The 24,428-nt window shown below is 36.2% G+C and overlaps 1 protein-coding gene across 5 annotated transcripts in view; it reads right to left on the reverse strand.

The window, feature by feature from the left end:
- TSGA10 (testis specific, 10) overlaps positions 1 to 24,428 on the reverse strand; it is a 93,602-nt gene that overhangs the window by 19,740 nt on the left and 49,434 nt on the right. For all 5 annotated transcript variants that reach the window (XM_010829621.1, XM_010829624.1, XM_010829622.1 and 2 more), the window contains 6 exons: positions 16,091 to 16,206; positions 13,695 to 13,849; positions 9,964 to 10,019; positions 8,699 to 8,867; positions 5,953 to 6,063; positions 3,693 to 3,878 (listed from right to left, as the gene is read on the reverse strand). In XM_010829621.1, the coding sequence (XP_010827923.1) occupies positions 3,693 to 3,878; positions 5,953 to 6,063; positions 8,699 to 8,867; positions 9,964 to 10,019; positions 13,695 to 13,849; positions 16,091 to 16,206 (793 nt within the window). The remainder of the gene's footprint in view (positions 1 to 3,692; positions 3,879 to 5,952; positions 6,064 to 8,698; positions 8,868 to 9,963; positions 10,020 to 13,694; positions 13,850 to 16,090; positions 16,207 to 24,428) is intronic.

Genomic DNA, 24,428 nt, shown 5'->3' on the forward strand with positions numbered 1-24,428 from the left:
GAACTGAATTGATGGTGGTCATTGGCTTCCCTGGTGGCTTGGATGGTAAAGAACCTGCCTGCAATGCAGGAGACCCAGGTTCAATCCCTGGGTTGTGTTTTTAGTAGATTTTCCTTGGAAGAAACGTTGAAAAAAGATTTTCAAATAAGTAACATAACATACGTAAGAAACTCATATCTATACAAATAAATGAAGGACATTAGAGACAAAATGAATGAAGGTAAAATAAGATCTTTTATTTTTCTTATTTTTAACTAATTTACTAGATAACAGTGGGTTCAACACAATAGAAATAATTTATTCAGTGGTTATAGATCATGGATAAGTAAAATGATGGACAGTAATGTTATGAAGGATGGGAGAGAGGAATTTCAAATACAACGTTAAAGACACCTGCACTATTCGCGGAGTCATATAGTGCTATTTAAAAATGCAGACGTAGTCATAAGTGTATACTGAAAATTGTAGGGTAACCACTTAAAAAGTTTTAAAAAAAGAAGTATATTGATATGTTAATTTAGGAGATAAAATATAATCATAAAAGATGCTTAACTAAAACCAGAAAAGCAATAAATGAGGGAAAGAAAAAAATAAACATAAAACAAGGGCAATGAATAGAAAACAGTCACAAATAGGATAATTATTAACCCATCTATATCCATAATCATTGCAAATATGAATGGACTTATATATACAGAGTGTCAGAATGGGGAAAAAACAAAAGTCAACTATATGTATTTACAAGAAACTCACTTTAATATAAAGATGCAAACACAAATCAAAGGAAGGCTGGAGTAGTTAGACGAATTTCAAACAAAGCTGATTCAGAGCAAGGACACTTACCAGAGATAAAGAGGAGACAATAAATAATGATAAAAAGCTTAATTCACCAAACATAACAACCCATAGCGTGTATGCACCTAACAACACAATATGTCAACACACATAAAGGAAGAAAAGCCAGCATGGCAAGGGGAGACACCTGAGCCCACAGCTACGGCTGGGGACACAGCACGCCCCCAGCAGTAAGTGGCCCACCTCGCAGGCAGAGAACGAGTAAGGACGCGGCTGAGTTGGCAGCACCAATCGCTGGGTCTGACAGGCCTAGGAACTTCATGCAACAACAGCAGAATACACATTCTTCTAAAGCTCATGTGGAATATTCTCTAAGTAGACTTACATATGGGCTACGAAACATACATTAACAATTTTTAAAAAGATTTTCTTTGATGTGGACCGTTTTGAAAGTCTTTATTGAACTTGTGAGAATATTGATGCTTTTTTTTAATGCTTTAGTTTTTTGGCTCTGAGCCATGTGGGATCTGAGCTCCTGGAACAGAGACTGAGTCCACACTCCCTGCACTTTGGAAGGCGAAGTCCCAACCACTGGACTGCCAGGAAAGTCCCAGCCTAACAAATTTTTAAAAATATAAATCATACTAAGTATGCTCTCCAACCGCAGTGAAATTGAACTGGAAATCAATAACAGAAAGATAACTGGAAAATCCCCAAATATGTGGAAATTAAGCAACACACTTCTAAGTAACACATGGCTCAGAAAAGAAATTTCAAGAGAAATATTTTGATATTTTAACTAAAGTAAAATATAACTTATCAAAATTAGTGGCATGCAGTGAAAGCAGTAGTTAAAGGAAATCTGTAGCAGTGACTGCATTTATTAGAAAAGAAGAAAGATCTAAAGTCAATAATCTAAGCTTCCACCTTAGGAAACTGGAAAAAGAAGCAGACTGAAAGGACGGAGAAGAAAAGAAAAAAATAAGAGAAGAAATCTGTGAAATTTAAAACAGGAAGTTAAAACTGGACAGCTACATGTAAAATAATAAAATTAGAACACCATAGACAAAAGTAAACTCAAGATGGATTAAAGACCTAAATGTAAGGCCAGATACTATAAAACTCTTGGTGGAAAACATAGAACACTCTTTGACATAAATTACAGCAAGATCTTTTTCAATCCACCTCCTAGAATAGTAAAAATAAAAACAAAAGTAAACAAGTAGTACCTAAATAAACTTAAAAGCTTTTGTACAGCAACGGAAACCATGAACAAAACAAAAAGACAGCCCTCAGAATGGGAGGAAACACTTGCAAACGAAGCAACCAACAAAGGATTAATCTCCAAAATGTAGAAGTTCATGCAGCTCAATATAAAAAAAAAGCCAATTAACCCAATCAAAAAATGGGTGGAAGATCTAAATAGACATTTTCCCAAAGAAGACATATAGATGGCTTAAAAGCACATGGAAAAGATGTTCAACATCACTAATTATTAGGGAGATGCATATCAAAACTACAATGAGGTATCACCTCAGACCTGTCAGAATAGCCATCATCAAAAAAATCTATAAGCAATAAATGTTGTAGAGAGTGCGGAGAAAAAGGAGCCCTCCTACACAGTTGGTGGGAATGTCTCAATAAATTGGTACAGCCACTATGAAAAACAGTTTGGGTGTTCCTTTAAAAACTAAAAATAGAGCTACCATATGATCCAGCAATCCCACTCCTGGGCATATATCCAGATAAAATCATAATTCCAAAAGATACATGCACCCCAGAGTTTACTGCAGCACTATTTATAATAACCAGGACATGGAAGCAACCTAAATGTCCACTGACAGAGGGATGGACAAAGAAGATGTGGTACATACATTACAACGGAATACTACTCAGCTATAAAGAAGAACACATTTGAGTTAGTTCTAATGAGGTGGATGAACCTAGAGCCTATTATAGAGCAAAGTAAGTCAGAAAGAGAAAAATATATATTAACATACATATGTGGAATCTGAAAAAAAAAATTGGTATAGACAATCTTATTTACAAAGCAGAAACAGAGACACCGATGTAAAGAAAAAAACATATGTACCAAGGCGGAAAAGGGGGAGATAGGATGAACTGGGAGATTTGGATTGGCACATATATACTATTGATACCATGTATAAAATAGATGACTAATGAGAACCTCCTGTACAGCACAGGGAACTCTACTCAATGCTCTGTGGTGACCTGAATGGGAAGGAAATCTGGAAAAGAGGGGATCTATGTATACATACAGCTGATTCACTTTGCTGTACGGTAGAAAGTAACATAACATTGTTAAGTAGCTATACCCTAATAAATTTTTTTAAAAAACAACAACCCCCCCAAAACTCAAGGTACACAAAACATTATACATCATTTGTGGGTGATCAGTATGTAGATAAAGTACAAATATATTCAAGAGAGTTATACAACTGACATGAAAGTTCTACACACCAACCACAAGAGCGGGGGAGGAAAAGGATGCGAGCTGGGTCTGCAATGTTTTGTTTCTTTAAATAAAGACACTTTATTTAAATGATAAATATATTCTTTATAAATATGGCAAAATGTTAGCGTTCTTCAACCTTGGATGTGGGCTTATAGGCCCTTTTATATTACTTTTGGGGAGGCCACTGTTTTTGTATGCTTGAAATATTTTCTTATTTTTTAAAATGCTAAAGATTATTCTATTAATAGTTGCAGGTTAGGTAAGAGATTAGAGAACCAGTGTGGAGAACAGTTAACAGACAGACTACAAAGTCTACTTAGACAACCTAAGTGTTTGTTATACACTTAATTTATGGAAAGGCAAACAAAACTCTTTTAAATATGATGCAGGATGTACAACAAGCATATTTTCCCAAACTTACCTGCTCGACCTCTCTATTGAGGGCATCTACTTTTTCTTTTAACCTGTTCCCCTCTGCCTCAGCAGTGATTAGTTCTAATTTGAGGGTATTGTTATCTGCCTCTGCTTGACGGGCCTTATTTTCCCAATTTTCAGCATCTTCATTGGCTTTTCGGAGTTGGTCCATCATTTGTCTGTTCTCAGATTCCTAAAAAGCAAATCTTAGGTGTTACTTTAAAAGAGTAAAATGTTAAGCATATGATGCAAATTAAACATTATTTGCCAAGTCACTAGGAATTTACTTGTCAAGAGGACCATCTACAGCATAACGTCAAGGAATCCTGTCTACACTCTCAGTTTAGAAATCGGTCAATCAATAATTAACAAAAGGGAACGGGCCCAGGATCTGCCCCGGTTCCTGAGTCACACACACTCTAGCAAGGTTATGGTTTTACTCTTATCTTCCAGACCTCAATGAATATGTTTTTACATTTGCTTTTGTTTAAACAAAACTCCTTACTGCCTCTTTTCCCGATATATCTGCTTGCTGACTACTTGCTAGTCTGGTTTCTGAGTTTCTGCCTTGACCTGACCTTTTGTATCTATGAATTCTGGTGTTCTGGCTGCTCTTGGGTGGTATTGTGACTACAGAGCTTCTGACCGCTTGCATATCTTAAGCATCAGCTTCTGATAATTCTCTGGGTTTGGTGTATTTCCTATCTGGTTCCTGCTTTTCATTCATAACCCAAGCCTTAATCTTCTCCATCATAGGCTGTTGTTCTATGATTCACTTTTGCCCTCTGTTCTAACAACTTGCCTGAAGTTGCTCAGAAGTAAAATATGAAACCTAAGCTGATAAACACTATTCATACATATACATTCAAGTATATACTGGGCGTACAATGAGAAACACATTGTTAGACTCTATAGACTGACTAAAGTAGGAGCTTATTTCTAAAAGAAAACAATCAGCTCCACAAACAATATACTATGTTGAGTAATAATCATGAAGCTACTTTTTAAAAATATATTAAAAAAATTATTTTAATAGTATGGTTTGACTAACTCATTCTAAAAACTTATTTATAATTCTGGTAATTAATTAAAAAGACTCTAGATATCCAGTACTTTGGCCACCTCATGCGAAGAGTTGACTCATTAGAAAACACTCTGATTCTGGGAGGGATTGGGGACAGGAGAAGAAGGGGATGACAGAGGATGAGATGGCTGGATGGCATCACCGACTCAATGGACGTGAGTCTCAGTGAACTCCGGAAGTTGGTGATGGACAGGGAGGCCTGGCGTGCTGCAATTCATGGGGTCGCAAAGAGTCGGACACGACAGAGCAACTGAACTGAACTGAACTGAGATCTTTTCCTCTCCTACTTGTTAGTAAACACTTCAGAAACACCGGGCTAAATTTATTGCCAAAATTACAATAAACAACACCTCTAATTGTATAAGACTTTCAAATCAAGATTTAAGTTCTCACAAATAAGATTAATCATGAGATTGGTTGAAATTCGGTTAATATCGCCACCTTGTGGTCTCATGGTACCTTGACCAATAAGAAGGATCTGTGCCAAGTCTGTTGATTAACAAGTTAACATACTAATCTACTGTATTGGCTTTTAAGATTCAGATATTCCCAATGTGCCAATAGGAATCAGATGTGTGTTTCCTATTACTGTACTAAAAATAACAGTTGTGTACAGAGTATGTACTTGGGAGGTACATGGTACAGTATACATAAATTGGATTTTACTCACATCAATTTTTACCCTCTTTAACTTTCTGTAGCACTTACTGTATATCAATCTTTTAAAACTGCCCTACAGCTTTATGTCAACTGGTTACTAACAGAGAAATGGAGAAGAGAGTCATTGCCCTCTGGCCCTAAGAAATAGACGGTCCCACAACAGAGTGATCAATTCTGATTGGCTACACAATCAGGTGAAGCCTCTTTGTCAAAGGTTTGTAATTGTCAATTACCATTTTCAAATATAAGTGAGCCCATGTTGACTCTGGCCCCTTGTCCTCCATCCAGTTAGGAGGGTTCTACTTATCTAAAATGGCTAAGTGGCAAAACAAAAGGGGTGCATTCTTGAGTTACCTTTCTGGATATTGGTGACCTTCTAAACATACAGTTAACACAAAACTGTCAACATTAGAATATTCTGTGCACTAAAGAAATGCACTTGATGCAGCCATTCCTATGAGTGCGATCAATCAATAGCTCTCGTGAAAATAAATATTTTCAAAGGGAAAATAAATATACGTACTTCAGACTTTAATATATTCTTCAGTTTATTAACCTCCAGATTAGTGTCTTGAACTTTCTGCTTAATGTCACTAAGTTCATTATGAGTATCATTCAATTTTTTAGACAGTGCCTATGAGAAAAAGACAGATTTACAAAAAAACTACAAATTGTTCTGCATCAAAACCACCATAAATATTTACAAGATAACTAAAATTAATATACTTAATACATAAATCTCATATAAAGATAATGAGAAAACACAGGAGTCCAAACAGCAAGTGGACAAAGAATCCAAACACAATTCACAAAAAAGGAGCCACAAATGGATAATACTTAAAGTTAAAATTTACTAGCAATCAAAGATATGGCAAGGAATGTACATTTTTATGTACTGTTGGAATAAATGTAAATTTGAGGAAAGCAAATCTGTGATCTTCTACCTGGTGATGTATTAAGAGACATTTTTAAAAGCTCATAAAAACAAGAAAGACAAATATGTTGCTTTTTGTTAAAGGTAAGAGATGGATACATGGGTATTCACTATACTCACGTCCACTCAGAAGGTTTCTTAATTTTGAAATGACACCATAAGCATTTGATTCCATTTGAAAGCAAATCTATAAAATCTAATGAAAAGGAATGTCTACCGAGGAATTATTTGCTATGTGACAATATTCATTCATTAGGTGAATGATGCAATAAATAACAGTATCCACCTAGTGGTAAAACCACATAGAATATTATGCATCCATGAAAAATGTTTGGAAAATTTTTTAATAACAGAGAAAAATGTTAATGCATATTTGAAAAAATCAGGATTTAACACTAAAAACATCTCAATTTGTTTAAAATCATGGTATTGAGCAAGAAATTATTTTAAGGTTTCTGTTTTCCAAATCTTCTATGATACGGGTTTTTTTTAACAACCTGCAGTCCACAGAGTGGTCCATCTTCTACATTTGCGCCCTATGACCCAAACATAGGAAAAATTCACTCTTGAACATTTGTATATTGTTATGGTAATAATTTTCTTCTGATTATAAAACATGTTTATTAAGGTATAACAAACAACTATGATGTTATAGTAAGCTAATAACAGTTAAAAAATATTTATCAAGTGATAATGTTAGATGCTCTTTGGAAGGAATGATGCTAAAGCTGAAACTCCAGTACTTTGGCCACCTCATACGAAGAGTTGACTCATTGGAAAAGACTCTGATGCTGGGAGGGATTGGGGGCAGGAGGAAAAGGGGATGACAGAGGATGAGATGGCTGGATGGCATCACTAACTCAATGGACATGAGTCTGAGTGATCTCCGGGAGTTGGTGATGGACAGGGAGGCCTGGCGCGCTGCGATTCATGGGGTTGCAAAGAGTCGGACATGACTGAGCGACTGAACTGAACTGAACTGAATGCTAGATGCTCTAAGTTCTTGCTAGGCATATTCTCATCTACTCTCCATTTTTACAGTTGATATGATCACACAGCCAGGAGAGGGGACTTGCACTCATGTGAGTCTTAAATACTTCACTCTGTTGTCTTCTCATGTAGAACAAAGCATGATGTAAAGTGGTATGTGGTTTTATCTCAGCTACATTAAAAAGTTCATGTAAAAGACAGTATAAAATTTTTAAACTATATTGAAAATCAGTAAAAAAATGTTAACAGCATATAACTTCATGGTCAAGATGAAAGCTTTTCATTTAATTTTCATAAATATTAGTTACAGTTAGCTTTAGCCTGTTTGCTTTAGCTGTAAATAGAGCACACAAAAGTAGAATCTATAAATTCACATCTCTTGTTTTTATTGCTATTAACTTTTAAAAATTAAACTTTATTTTAAAAGTTTTAGACTTACAGAAAAGTTATTAAAATAGTATAGAGAGCGCCCATATAGGCTATACTCAGTTTTCCCTATTATTAACATCTTATATTAGTATACTACATGTCACAGTTCATGAACCAATGTTCATAATTATTAACTGAAGTCCATATTTTATTCCTATTCCTTCCATTTTTATGGAATGTCCTTTTTCTGTTCCAGGATCCCAGTGTTCATTAACTTTTGAACAAACTACTTTAACACCTCAAACAACTTTTTAATAATTAACAAAGCTTGGCATCTTTATATCTGATTATGTAAATTAAATTATTTAACAGTTTAAAAATACAGACTTTTATGATGCAAACTAAACACATTGAGAGTGACAGCAAAGTGAAGGAAATCATTTGTATTGAAGAATTTCAATGGGGGAAGAAAGTTTTCAAGGAAAATTTTCTAATGATAAAATTAAAAGCGATACTGGTAAGGAGAGCTGTTGATAAAACTGAACTGTACTGGCTTAGAGAGGAACTAATTATAAGAGAAATTTTCCTAAAAAGAATCACAGTTCTAAAGAGAACCAAATAACATGGCATGGTCAATATACTCATATTAAGAGTAATAGTCCATCACATAAACCTACTCTTTTCTTAACCATTTCTGAAGGTTATCTTCATTTGCTAGTTTTTCCAATATTTATCCTTCACTAAGGAAGTACTTTCTAAGAATTAATACAAATGTTACAACCCTGTTCTCTTTTCTCTAATATTTAACTGTATGTTTGAAAATTTCATTTAGAAACCACATGGCATATTCTGTGTAATAAAGATTTTTTAAATGGCTGGTTCCAAAGCCTGAGCTTTTCTATGAAATGAAAACGAGGGCTGTGGCTCAGAAGAAACATATCCTTCTCAGAGAAGAAGATTCTAGGAACAAGTATACCTGGTTTTCTTGTTTAGCTTTAGCAAACTGTTCTTGGAGATTGTCATTCTCATGAGCCAAGATGTCCCTCTCCCTGGCTATTTGAGCCAGCTCATCATTTGTCTCATCCAACTGCCGGCGCATTCTGGAAATGTCTTGTTCGCACATAATGAGGGCCTCAGTAGACTGTCTATTCCACAAATCAGGCAGTACATGAGAAGAGACGTTTTACCGAAACAGAATAACAAATTTTCATGAGACAGAAGAGACAGCATGAAAACATTTCAAGAGTTTTAAACATATTTAAATTTCCAGGAATAAATACTGTAAAAATAGTGCATTGAAGCTTCTGTGTGTTGCCAACACTACACTATGAAAAAGATGCCAAATAAATATACACAGTAGTCAACGATTTGTTACAAATTCACAACTTCTGATGCTCAAGTATAAGAAAGTCATCGCCCTACCTCTAGATGCTAGATGCTCCTCTTCCTCTGCCCTTGTGAAAATGAGTGGTTCTCAGGGCTTAACCCTTAGCCTCCTGATTCTTCTCATGCCAGCCCTTCTTTCTCTCTGACAGTTCCTATTCATGTCTGAGACTCCCAACCCTATCTACACTCAGACAACTCTGAAATGATCACCCCTGCCTCAGCCTCTTCCTTACACTCTCAACTCTTATATTTGACTGCTTACTAGACATACCTACAAGAAGGTCTTGGAAACTTCAAAGAAAAATCTTTTTCCATGTAGGTTCATTATGTTTAGTATTCATCACTAGCATTTGGCATTTTCCTAGATTCTTTCCCTCACAAACACCACACCCTTGTCCCTCAACCTCCCAAGCCCAGTCCCTCATCACCTATTCTGCCTGTGTAATCTCTCTGACAAAAAAAATCTCACCAGCCTTTAGTGATTTCTCACTGCCCACAGGCTCATCTGTCTGTATCATAGGCCTCTGCCTGCCTGCCTAGCCTCTCCTTCATTTCTCCCCTTATGCTTTGGGTTCCAACATATTCACCTACTTGTCATTCCAGAGACTTCTGAACCCCACTTGTGGTTTTCTGTGGCTCTTTGCTATTGTTTCTATCTTGAATGCTCTTCTCTTTCCTATCTTTGGCAAACACCATATCTTCCCTTTACTTTCTCAAACAGACTCAGGCCTCCTTTCAATATTAGAGAGCTAGCATCTTATACATAGCACTAAGCCCCTTGTTTCTATCTTTGTACCTAACATAGTACTTTGCCCCCCAAAAAGTGATCAAATCTTTCTTGAGTAAGTGATTTACCTTGATGCCTGTTCCATCTCAGCAATGATATTCTTCATGCCTGAAATGGTCTTTTCCTTGAAAAATAATATAAGTATTAAATACAAAATTATCTTAAACTGTTATTTCTGTTAAAAGTGAATATATTAGAAGAATTTCCCACCTTTTTGATTTACAGTTTTTTTAAACACTTGTGTTTTATTCTTTGCTACGCTTTAAAACTAATGCTTAATATATTAATGTGAGTATCTGTACTGGATAAAAACAATTGATTTTGCTCCTCAAAACAAAGACTATACTTAGGTATACTGATATGAGATCATCACATCAAATGCCATTAAAAGATATTTTGTGCAGTGACCCAGCAACATAAGAACCCCTTAAGCACCCTGTTTTAGGAGGAAACCCAATTATTTGGCACTGGGTTCTCTACTGGAAATAGGACTGATTTCCTTCCTTACTTCTTCATGTTATAAAACCCAGGAAAGTCAATCATGTAAAACTAAATTTAGTTATTAAGAATAATGACCTTGACAAAGTACACCATATATATCAGTCATCAACATCACCTTGAAAAAGCTGTTACAGTGGGATTACTTATAGAAGTATACTATTAATTTTAGGTGTAAGCTAGTAAGCAGGCCTACAACAAAAGTATAAGAAATAAATTATTTCAATTTTTCTTTTTTAAGGGTGTGGAGAGGGAGTAGAATTAGTGGAATCAATCAAGACTGAGATGAGGGGGAATATCTTAATCCCATCAATACCATTTCCAGATGTCCTCCTTTAAAAACTAGCTGATCCTGAAATAGTAATGGATACTACACATAGATACTTAGCACTAACATAAGTCCTTAAAAAGTAGAAAAATTATTCTTCCACTAAATAACCAGATTTCACTTTGCCTTTTAAATTTTCAAATCCTAGTAACCAAGTTAACAAGACGAAAATTAAACCTGTATTTCCCAAACAGTGCTGCTCCTATCATCAGAGACAACTCTGTGTGTGTGTGTGTGTGTGTGTGATTCTCCTTTACTCATGTGTTCCTCTCTAGGGTATTTTTAACTCTGGTTTCCCATTCTGTTTTCTGACAGAATGGCACAGATTCCATATCTGGCCATAATGGATACTGAAGTATGGTTAAAATATCCATTAGCAAAACTGTTAAACCCCTTAAAGAATCACAGTCAATGGAGGAAAAACTCAAAGAGAAAATACTGCTTACTACAGAATATTTACAAATGCTTTCGAAATGCAACTTAACACACTTCTAAATAAATTCTGAAAAGATAACTGAATTTCTAGTATTTCTGACAACTATTGCTTGGTTAATATTTAAACATGGCTTATAAGCCTAAAAAGATCTCTCTTTTATCAACAGAAATTCCTTGATTCTCTAAAAATACTGCAAAAGTATTCAGGGCAAACAAAATTATTGTATAGAATCCAATAACATATCCTCCTAGACTATTTTTCTCTTAATGTGACCCTAATAGCATCATTTCTTAAAATTTATATCATTATCAACTTGATAATCCTTATACAATCTCAATATATTTGTCCAATCAGAGACACAGATCAAGTTAATTGTTAAAAATTCAACCTGGACAGGGTGGTCATAATCTACTCAGAAAAAAGAAACAAACTAAAATTTTATACAAATAATTCTGACTTTTATGATTCAAAAATCTGCAAACTTGCTATTGAATTTTCTAACTTTAATTGGTATCAAGTAGTAGTACAACTTTTAAAAAACTATGATTACCAGACAAAATTCACTTTATTCACTATAATATAGACTTTTCCATAGTAATTACCTTTCCAATGTAATCTCCAGATTAAACTAATAAAACTACTATTTTTCACTGAAAGGTATTAAAAATTCAGCTCTGAAATATCATTGTATAGAACATTTCCTCTTTTGAATGTGTAACACTGTTTTCCCTTCATAGGATGGATGTGTTTATATTCATAATCCTATATAATACTCAATTTTGAAATGGACTTGCAACTCAATATTCTTTGTGAAGGAGAAGATAATATTGGTACAGTTAGCAGAGTAGAAGACATGAAATTAGTCAATCAGACTTTTCCAGTTAAGCCAAAATTTACTACCTCGTGTACTTTGACAACTTCAATTATGCTCATGATACCCAAATCTGTTAACTTCAATTTTCTGTGCACACCTTAAAATCCAAGATTCAACTCATGTCACAAAGGCGTGCTGATAACCTTCCTCACTAAGCTTGCTCTGCGTCCTGTGTTTAAGGAACTGGTCATTTGCCTCCTAAGCAGAAAGCACATCCTGGCAGTCTTGCTTCCTAAACAGAGCTATCTGTCTCTCACAGACACTGTCACTTCCTAGTACGGCTCTTATCACTTTACTCCTAACTACTATCACTACTCTCATTTCCCTACAGCCCACTTTTTACATGGATTAACAAGTGACAGGATAATCCTTTAAAGATCTAATTGTAACATTTCATTTATATGATTTCAATGATTCTCTACATCCATGATGATGGTATCAAAACTCAACATCTCAGGTATTTTTGATTTGTTGCTTATATATCCCATCTTATCTTTTACCCCCCTTCATGCCCCCGTACTCCCCTCCTTGCACTCTATTCTCTGGACATACTAAAGTATCAAGAAATCTCACCAAATTCTCTGATGAAAGCCACTGGGCTTCCATATAAGTTGCTCTACTTGCTTGGATCACCTTTTCTCTAAACAGTGCTCCACCTGTCTGGATCACTCCTTTCTCTAAGTCTTTTCCTGGCTAATTTCTAGTCATCTTTCAGGGCAGTATAAGCACCATCACTGTGTGGAAGGCTTCCTAGATCTTCTTCCTCCCCTAATCCAAGCCCTGGCCTGAACGAGAGGTTTCTGCCGAACTTCACTCATACATCATGCGTGTGCCATTATGGTGCTTGGCAAATTCCATCATAACAGCATCTTTCTTTATCTTGCTTTGAATTATACCGTAGGCCTTTGGAAGGTATGCCCACTCAGCCCCAGTTTCTAACATAATACCTGGTACATGTCCATGAATGTTTGTTGAATGGATGGCTGGGTGGACGAGTGAATGGATTAGTTCCCTTAGAGGGAAAGACCCTCAAAGTTAGTTATTGCCCTTAGAGAGGGGAAAGACCCTAAGCCAGTGATACTGCCTTTGCTTAAGACATTTGTAGAAAACAGCTTAGGAATTGCCTTCAGAATCAGTTTATGAGCTAGAAAGGGGGTCACTATTTCAAAACACCTTCATTTGTCATTGTTTGAACAACAAAACTGTTGGATGAAATTTATCACCCAACTTTTTCACCAGTTCCATATGATCCACTCTCAAAGGCTGAAGATGATGGAAAAACACGCTCCTAATTTTGAATATAAACTTCATTATATTTAATGAAATATATTGCCTCCCAAGGTGGCCACTTGAAAATTTAAGTTCTGGTGTGCTTTAAAAAATAAATCAGTCTCACTGCTTTTTAAAAATTATGCTTTACATTTTGAGATGTTTGAATTAGCTATTGTTAGTAAAAGTTGATCAGAAATTGATGAGAGAAAAATTTATTTAAAAATATTAGCTAGTGAATTTGAACACATATTTCCTAAGACTATCTTGAAATATTTCAAAATCAGATTTTAAAGTTTCACCTCTCTAAGGAAAAAAAAATTGGGAAAATCCTATTATTTTATTCAGATTCAAGTTCAAACATTTCTTTTAAATCACAGTTTTCAGAACATACTTTCATTGCCAAACTCTCTCCAAGGGACGCAATATTCTCAGATTTTTTATCCAAACATGCTTGCAGGCATTCCTTTTCTTTAGCCAAATCATTGAGGGTTGCACCAAGAATGCTGATTTCTTCTCTCTGGGCAATACTTTGTCTTGTAAAATTATCTAAATGTGTAATCATAAAGGCATTGTTTTAAACAAGATAAATTTTTTTCCAGTTCAAGCAGAGTGAAGTACTTTTCAAAGTAAATTCTCCTATATTATATTCAATGACTAAAGATAAAATACTCTATCCCAACTTTTAAAATGGCTTTTGTTGTTAGTGATTAAAAATGAAGATTAATCATTCTAAATGACTTGTAAATGAAAAAGCACAATTAACACATTTGAATTAGAACAACAAAGGAAAGTTCTATATAACAAGTTCTCAAAGTAGAATGTGTGGTAGGAGAGGGGAAGGTGTGTGGAGGAAGTACATGGAATGTTGATTCTTTTTCTCTCCTAATTTTACCTTCCTTTAAGCTTCGAATCAGTGTTGCATATAAATTGGTAACTACCAGATCTTAAAAATATATTCAGTTAAGTCATCATTGGAGTCAAATATCTTCTACTATTCTGATTTTTTCTACAGCACTGTTATAAACATTCCTAGAAAAAAATCATCCCAGAAGTCTGATTTGCTTTGTAAGTATGCTGGAATGCCAGCGTCAGTGTTGAAGTCCTCTATAATTGGTATAGAAAAGTGGTTTTCAAATGGTGGTTTGTCAACCAGAACCATCAGCATCACCTGGGAACTTATGAGAAATACAAATCCTTAGGTCCCATGCTAGACCTACTGAATTAGAAATTCTGAGTGGGCAGAGCAATTTATGTTTCAACAAACACCCTGGGAAAGATACGAAAGCCCTGGCATATCCTGCTCCGAGGAGCCTGGCTCCAGTGAGCTTAGCTCTCCTGAAGTTTGAGGAGCACTGGTCTAGACCATCTCTACCCTAAGAAAGTCAGTGTGACTAGACCTTTAGGTAAGTGACTGCCAGGGCCACCCAGTGCAGCACTAAGAGTGGAATTTCACACCACAGAGGGTGATGTATGCAAACGGGATGAACCCTGTTTCTTTTCCCGGCAAACCGCTTGTTCGGGGTGTTCTGATACCTGAGTTTATTCTCATTGGCAGAAAACAAACTCTAAGCCAGTTCTAGAACCTCCTAGCTTAAAAAAAAGTTAACCCCACATCCCATTTATGCTACCACCCCATTTTTCTGCTACTCTTAAGAGCCAAACTTCTGTTTGACTTCTGTTCTCTCCTGTCTCCACCATCTCATTTCCCAATCAATCCTCAGACTACTCCATCTTTCACATCTAACACACAAAGTTTTGGGGGACCCATGTTTCCAAAACCTCCAATGCGTCAATCCAATCAATATTTTTTCATTCTCATCTTATTTTGCTTCTCGAAAGTATCTGACAATTGATCATATCCTCCTTTCTAAAACACATTGCTCTCTTGCCTCCCCAAATGACACTCACTTCTGGGTTTTCTTCCTACTTCTTTGGCTTCTTCTTACTCAGTCCTGGATCCTCTTCTCATTCTCTACATTTTCCCTAGGTGATTTCACGGTTTTAAAGTATCATTTACATGCTGATGTGTCCTAAATGTATATCTTTAGCTATGATTTCTCTTCTGAGATACTAACTTATCTATTTACCTACTTAGCCTACATTTTTACTTGAACTTAAAATCCAAAAATGAGTTCTTCAATATTCTTTTATATTTTCTTTTAATACTTTCTACCTCAGTAAAAAGCACCCCACCGACCTAATTGCTTATGTCAGATATTTTTGATCTGCATAATAGCAAACCTTAAAAATCTTATTCAGTTTTAAAATGAGCACTTTTATTGTCCTGGCCAAAATTTTAATTTAAAGTTATAAGAAGACTAAGTTATGACCATATTTTCATAAAGAACACTGGTAAGAAATAATAATAAGAGACTTCATAAAAATAATTTTTTCTATAAACTCAAATGAACTACAGATATATCCAAATCTATGTATACCTTCTACCAAAAATAGTATATATGTAATACATTTCATTATAACAGCTATGGGCATGACATAATATAAAAGCTTACAAATTTAAAATTGATCATCATAAATTTACAAAGTACTATTGCTTTGTTTAGCTATTCCTTCATGAAAAATATGAAGCCATGACTAAGTATTTACGGATCTAAGTGTAAGTAAAACATTTTACTATCAAAGAAAAATACATTTTCTCATGATTTTTTGACTAAAAACTTTTAACTTAAGGGTCTATTTCTAAGTTTCTCTATGTTATAACTGAAGAGAAGAAAACTTTTTTTTCCAGACTTAAAAAACAAAAAGGAACATCAGGAAAAAACTCACCAATTTTTTCATCCAAGCACATAATTTTCTCCTGAGTAAGCTGTAGCTCATACTTTTTCTTAGCAAGGTGTCGCTGAGTATCAGAAAGATCTTTCTCTGTGTTTTCATATAAAAGTCTGTAAACATTTTAATAATAAAACTAATTCTGAAATTTTACGTTTTATCAACTTTTTAGTGTATTTAAATCTAAGAACTTTTAAGGAAACTAATGCACATTTTTTCTTCTTAGTATTTTCATTATAAAAACACACTATAGGAGGTTTGAATATAAAGGGTAAAAGGGGATCCTCAATCTACCACTGTAACATAAACAACTTTAGTATTCATTAGTATTTTTTTGCTTTGCATAAAGTTTTCAAATCTAAATTCAAACTTGAGTTCAGATGTTTTTCACCTACACTCAATCTTTAACATTTTTCAGTCTTATAATTTAACCCTTCAAATTATCATTTTCTGCTGAAAAACTTTATATGAGCAATAGCCATTTGTTTTCAAGTAAATATAACCATTTACTTGAGTACTCCCCTAATATTAGACATTTGGGTTCATTTCAGGTTTTCATTAGTATAAATAAATCTATAATGAACAGTATTTCACTGAGTCCACAAACACTGACTAAGTATGTAGCAGGTACTATGGTGAACTAGATGGGCAGGGACCCTGTTCTCATGCAATTCATAGTTAATAAACAAATAAGTAGACAGACTATAATTTCTGGAAATATGGAAGCTATGAAAGTCCTCTCACCACAAAACACACATACTAAACAAGATGTAAGAAGCATCCTTTAAAATGTATAGCAAAACTCAGAACAATCTGTAAGAGAAGTCCCTTGGTGCCAAATCAGAGTAATAAGTCTATAAACTGATGTATTAGATATGGTTGGGGTTTACCTGTCTCAGTAACCTAGAGTCTTGTCTTTTAACTCAGAAACAGAAGATGAGGCCACAGAAATGTCTGCAACACAAGTTTTAGAAAAAAGATCCCCCACATAAGAGTGACAGTATTAGTGGAGAGGCCAGACTAGAGGAAATCAGCTTGACAAACACTGCTAAGGCAGGGTAACAAAAATAATTAAACATCTTCGCTGGGAAATCTCAATCTCAAAATAAGAAATCAAAATAAAATCTGGTTCTAGGATGGTAATATAATCTAGAAAACTTGGTGGAAATACACACAGAAGTTTTCTGGAGGGACATGACTTCAACTCAGGCACAAACTAAACCCCAGAAAAGGGTCAGCTGAAAAGAGACACTGATGTATAGAACAGTCTTATGGACTCTGTGGTGGAGGGAGAGGGTGGTAAGATTTGGGAGAATGGCATTGAAACATGTAAAATATCATGTAAGAAACGAGTTGCCAGTCCAGGTTCGATGCACGATACTGGATGCTTGGGGCTAGTGCACTGGGACGACCCAGAGGGATGGTATGGGGAGGGAGGAGGGAGGAGGGTTCAGGATGGGGAACACATGTATACCTGTGGCGGATTCATTTTGATATTTGGCAAAACTAATACAATTATGTAAAGTTTAAAAATAAAATAAAATTTTAAAAAAATAAATAAATAAAAAATAAAAAAAAGAAAATAAGCTCACAAACCAACACAATATTGTAATTATCTTTCAATTAAAAATAAGTTTTTAAAAAATGAGCTCACAATTCAATCTTAAAAACATACTAAGAAACAAGCCAAACTTAGTGGGAGTCAAAAGACACACAAACTAAATTAGATTTCAAAGAACTTCAGATTATAGCCTTATTAAACAGAAATTTTAAAAATAATTTTAAATATTAATACATAAAAAGTATAATAAAAATTCATAATAAAAAGAACCAGCAGATTTTAAAAAGAACCAAAGAGAACTTCCGGAAATTAAACTAAAGGCATTGAAATAAAAATTTTAAAAGGACATCAAATGACAAGGTTAAGAACAAAATAGATACAGCTAAAGAGACAATTAGTAAGCTAGAAAAAAAAGCCAGATCAGGGGAAATTATCTATAATAGAGCACAGATAAAAGACAGAACAAATACAAAGGAAAGTTTAGGAGACATAAACAACAGAATGAGAAGGTCCAATATTCACCTAATAGGGATGCCAGGAAAGAACAAACACAATATTCAAAGAAACAATGGCTAATATAACACATGAACTCTTACACTAAAGAAATATCAATAAAAAACATGAAAACCAGCTTTCAGTTCAGTTCAGTTCAGTCGCTCAGTCGTGTCCGACTCTGTGCGACCCCATAGACCGCAGCCTACCAGGCTCCTCCATTCCTGGGATTCTCCAGGCAAGAACACTGGAGTGGGTTGCCATTTCCTTCTCCAATGCATGTTAGTGAAAAGTGAAAGTGAAGTCGCTCAGTGGTGTCCGACTCCCAGCGACCCGCATGGACTTCAGCCCACCAGGCTCCTCCGTCCTTGGGATTTTCCAGGCAAGAGTACTGGAGTGGGGTGCCATTGCCTTCTCCATTGTTGGTGGGATATAAATTGGTACACATCCTCTATGGAAGACAGTATGGAGGTTCCTAAAAAAGCTAAAAATAGGGCTACTGAGCTACTCTATGATCCAGCAATCCCACTCCTAGGCATATATCATGAGAAAATCATACTTTGAAAAGACACTTGCATCCCAATGTTCACTGCAACACTATTTACAATAGCTTGTAAATTACACTATTACACTATTTACAACACTATTTACAATAGGACATGGAAGCAACCTAAATGTCTAGCAATAGATAAAGATGTGGTGTATATATATACAATGGAATATTACTCAGCCATAAAAAAGAATAAAATAATGCCATTTGCAGCAATACAATGGACCTAGAGATTATCATACTAAGTAAAGAAAGCCAGAGAAAGAAAAATATCATCTGATATCGCTTATATGTGGAATCTAAAAAAGACACAAATGGACTTATTTAACAAAACAGAAAGAGACTCACAGACATAGAAAATAAACTTAGGATTACCAAAGGGGAAAGATGGGTGGGATAAGGTACATTAGGAGGCTAGGATTAAATATACACACCACTATATATAAAACTGGTAACCAATAAGGACCTAATGTATAGCACAGGGAACTATACTCAATATTCTGCAATAAACTATAAGAGAAAGGAATCTGAAAAGGAATATATATTTATGTAACTGAGTCACTATGCCGTATACCTGAAACTAACAAAGCATTGTAAATCAACCATACTTTAATAAAAATATTCTTGAAAACACATGCTAATGTAAGAGCCATAAATATAATAAGTATATCAATTCATATGATAATGAATGAGTCCTGGAAAGACAGGGAGAGGATGTGACAAAACCTTCCGGTGTACACTGTGGCCATCCTTATCCTGTTAAACTATATTGAAGCTGCATATTTTCCAAAATAGCCATAAGATCCCTGCATAATTCAAGAATACATCTAATAGGAAAGAGGAAAATGGAAAACTACATGCACGATCAGAAGTTTTCAAATCAGAATTTTAAATCACTGACCCATAAACCCACACCAAAAACAGACACTCAAGAAACAGAAGCTTCAGAAATAAAGCAGGTAACTTCTTTAGCAGACTCTTCTAACAGGCCCTCCAATGTCAGAAAACTCTTTCAAGATATGTTTAGGAGGTTTTTATACCAAAGCCCAAAGGGGCTTAGGTTATAAACTACCTGATGTACCTTTTTTGAATGGTTACTTTGGAGCTGAAAACCAACTCCTCTGTGCACCCTCAGCAGGTTAAAAATCAGGGTTCTGGCATATCGTGCGATTCTCCTGATCTCTCTTATTCTCAAAACAAACTCCCACTTGGTTCTCAGACTGCACTCTCCATCAGTGCTCAGCTGTACACACTTTGCCCGGTTCTAAGGAAACACTCACTCAGAGACACTCAAAATAATGCTTTTATAGATAATTGTTTATAATTAAGTAGATTCTCCAGAGAAACTCACACTAGTGAAACAGAAAATTCTACAGACGACAGCACTCATAAACCAGGCTACAATGCATGGTGATGGCACTTTATAGTTTTCATTCAGCACTTTACCAAATAATATTACAAGCAACTTTGATAGCAGAGACTGAAATTTATGCTTTGCTACCTCAGAATGACTCTAAGACTTAAAATTCAAAATGAGAAGAAATCTGTACCTATTATAAAACTCAGGGCACAGAATAGAATGCTTCCTTCACAAAATGACATAATCAGAACCAAATGATAGATTTTTAGAGTAATTTTGGAAAACGTCTTGACAGGTCATTTGTCTGGCCAGAAATCAGATAGTGAAGGTTCTCAGTATGACATTAGTATGGGATCTGACATACAGTTGCCATCTCTAACTCAGAGTCCTATTATAGATTTTGGTTGCTTCCAAATTTGGGCAATTATGATCAAAGCTGCTACAAACCCTATGTGTAGGTTTTTGTGTGTACATAATGTTTTCAACTCCTTTGGGTAAATATCAATAAGCATGATTGGTGGATCATACGATAAGTATATGTTTAGTTTTGCATGAAACTGCCAAATAGCTTTACAAAGTGACTGTACCACTTTTCATTCCCATTAGCTCCTGTTGATCTACATTCTTACCAGTATCTGTTGTGCTTGCGATTTTGGCCATTCTAATAGCTATGTTTTAATATCTTGTTTTAATTAGCATTTCCAGATGATATATGATGTATTGCATCTTTTTATATACTTATTTGATATCTCTATAACTTCTTTGATGAGACTTTTGTTAAGGTCTTTGGCCCATTTCTAAGTGAGTTGTTGCAAAATTCAAAAAATCCTTATTGCAAAATTCAGACTCAAATTGAAGAAAGTCGGGGGAAAAAACCACTAGATCATTCAGGTATGACCTAAATCAAATCTCTTATGATTATACAGTGGAAGTAACAAATAGATTCAAGATATTAGATCTGATAGAGTGCCTGAAGAACTATGGACTAAGGTTTGTGACACTGTATAGGAAGCAGTGATCAAGACCATTCCCAGAAAAAAAGAAATGCAAAAAGGCAAAAATGGTTGTCTGAGGAGGCCTTACAAATAGCTGAGAAAAGAAGAGAAGCTAAAGGCAAAGGAGAAAACGAAAAATACACCTATTTGATTGCAGAGTGCCAAAGAATAGCAAGGAGAGATAAGAAAGACTTCCTCAGTGATCAATGCAAAGAAATAGGGGAAAACAATAGAATGGGAAAGACTAGAGATCTCTTCAAGAAACTTACAGATTCCAAGGGAACATTTCATGCAAAGATGGGCTCAATAAAGGAAAGAAACAGTATGGACCTAACAGAAGCATAAGATATTAAAAAGAGGTGGCAAGAACACACAGAAGAACTATACAAAAAGATGTTAATGACCCAGATAATCACGATGGTGTGTTCACTCAGCTAGAGCCAGACATCCTGGAATGTAAAGTCAAGTGGGCCTTAGGAAGCATCACTGAGAACAAAGCTAGTGGAGGTGATGGAATTCAGTTGAGCTATTTCAAATCCTAAAAGATGATGCTGTGAAAGTGCTGCACTCAATATACCAGCAAATTTGGAAAACTCAGCAGGGGCCACAGGACTGGAAAAGGTCAGTTTTCATTCCAATCCCAAAGAATATTTAGACTACTGCACAATTGCACTTATCTCACACGCCAGCCAAATAATACTCAAAATTCTCCAAGCCAGGTTTCAACAGTACATGAACCGTGAACTTCCAGATGTTAAAGTTGGATTTAGAAGAGGCAGAGGAACCAGAGATCAAATTGCCAACATCTGTTGGATCACTGAAAAAGCAAGGGAGTTCCAGAAAAACATCTACTTCTGGTTTATTGACTAAACCAAAGCTTTTGACTGTGTGGATCACAAGAAACTGTGGAAAATTCTGAAAGAGATGGGAATACCAGACTACTTGACCTGCCTCCTGAGAAATATGTATGCAGGTCAAGAACAGACGGTTAGAACCGGAACAGACTGGATCCAAATTGGGAGAGGAATAGGTCAAGGCTGTATATTGTCACCCTGCTTATTTAACGTATATGCAGAGTACATCATGCAAAATGCCAGGCTGGATGAAGTACAAGCTGGAACCAAGATTGCTGGGAGAAACATCAATAACCTCAGATATGCAGATGACACCACCCTTATGGCAGAAAGCGAAGAAGAACTAAAAAGCTTCTTGATGAAGGTGAAAGAGGAGAGTGAAAAAGTTGGCTTAAAACTCAACATTCAAAAACCTAAGATCATAGCATCCGGTCCCATCACTTCATGACAAATAGATGGGGAAAATATGGAAACAGTGGATGACTTTATTTTTTTAGGCTCCAAAAATCACTACAGATGATGACTGTAGCCATGAAATTAAAAGACGCTTGCTCCTTGGGAAAAAAGTTATGACCAACCTAGACAGCATTTTGAAAAGCAGAGACATTACTTTGCCAACGAAGGTCTGTCCAGTCAAAGCTATGGGTTTTCCAGTAGTCATGTACGGATGTGAGAGCTGGACTATAAAGAAAGCTGAGTGCTGAAGAATTGATGCTTTTGAACTGTGGTGCTGAAGAAGACTCTTGATAGTCGCTTGGACTGCAAGGAGATCAAACCAGTCAATCCTAAAGGAAATCAGTCCAGAATATTCATTGGAATGACTGATGCTGAAGCTGAAACTCCAGTACTTTGGCCACCTGATGTGAAGAACTGACTCATTGGGAAAGACCCTGATGCTGGGAAAGATAAGGCAGGAGAAGGGGACGAGAGAGGATGTGATGGTTGGATGGCATTACCGACTCGATGGACATGAGTTTGAGCAAGCTCCTGGAGTTGGTCATGAACAAACAACTGAGTGAATGAACTGAACTGAAGTGAGTTATTTCTTATTGTTGAGTTTTTTAAAAGTCCTAAATATAATGAGGGCAGGAGGAGAAGGGGACGACAGAGGCTCGATGGCTTCGCCGACTTGATGGATATGAGTTTGGGTGAACTCCGGGAGTTGGTGATGGACAGGGAGGCCTGGCATGTTGCGATTCATGGGGTTGCAAAGAGTCGGACATGACTGAGCGACAGAACTGAAGTGAACTGAAATATAATTTGGATGTGTGTGACTCTTTGTGACCCCATGGACTGTAGCCCACCAGTTCCTCTGTCCATGGGATTCACCAGGCAAGAATACTGGAGTGGGTTGCCATTTCCTTCTCCAGGGGATATTCCAGATCAAGGAATCAAACCCAAGACTCCTGCATAGCAGGCAGATGCTTTACCATCTGAGCTACAACCTATCTATTACGAAGGTACAATTGATATATAATATTATATATTTTATGTGTATAATATAGTGATTCACAACTTTTAAAGGTTATATGCCACATATATCTGACTTATTTCACTTAGCGTAATACCCTCAATGTCCATTCATGTTGTTGCAAATGGCAAAATTTTGTTCTTTTTTATGGCTGAATAGTATCCCATTGGAGAAGGCAATGGCAACCCACTCCAGTACTCTTGCCTGGAGAATCCCTTGGGCAGAGGAGCCTGGTAGGCTGCAGTCCATGGGGTCGCTAAGACTGAGCGACTTCACTTTCACTTTTCACTTTCATGCATTGGAGAAGGAAATGGCAACCCACTCCAGTGTTCTTGCCTGGAGAATCTCAGGGACGGGAAGCCTGGTGGGCTGCCATCTATGGGGTCGCACAGAGTCGGACACGACTGAAGTGACTTAGCAGCAGTATCCCATTGTATGTGTCAGTTCAGTTCAGTCGTTCAGTCGTGTCCGATTCTTTGCGACCCCATGAATCACAGCACGCCAAGCCTCCTTTTCCATCACCAACTCCCGGAGTTCACTCAAACTCACGTCCATCGAGTTGGTGATGCCATCCAGCCATCTAATCCTCTGTCGTCCCCTTCTCCTCCTGCCCCCAATCCCTTCCAGCATCAAAGTCTTCCAATGAGTTAACTCTTTGCATGAGGTGGCCAAAGTACTGGAGTTTCAGCTTCAGCATCAGTCCTTCCAATGAATATTCAGGACTGATTTCCTTTAGGATTGACTGGTTTGATCTCCTTGCAGTCCAAGGGACTCTCAAGAGTCTTCTTTAGCACCACAGTTCAAAAACATCAATTCGTCGGCAGTCAGCTTTCTTCACAATCCAACTCTCACATCCATACATGACCACTGGAAAACCATAGCCTTGACTAGATGGACCTTTGTTGGCAAAGTAATGTCTCTGCTTTTGAATATGCTATCTAGGTTGGTCATAACTTTCCTTCCAAAGAGTAAGCATCTTTTAATTTCATGGCTGCAGTCACCATCTGCAGTGATTTTGGAGCCCCCCCAAAATAAAGTCTGACACTGTTTCC

This window comes from Bison bison, unplaced genomic scaffold (assembly GCF_000754665.1).
Source record: "Bison bison bison isolate TAMUID 2011002044 unplaced genomic scaffold, Bison_UMD1.0 scf7180017864508, whole genome shotgun sequence".
Lineage (NCBI taxonomy): Eukaryota > Metazoa > Chordata > Mammalia > Artiodactyla > Bovidae > Bison > Bison bison.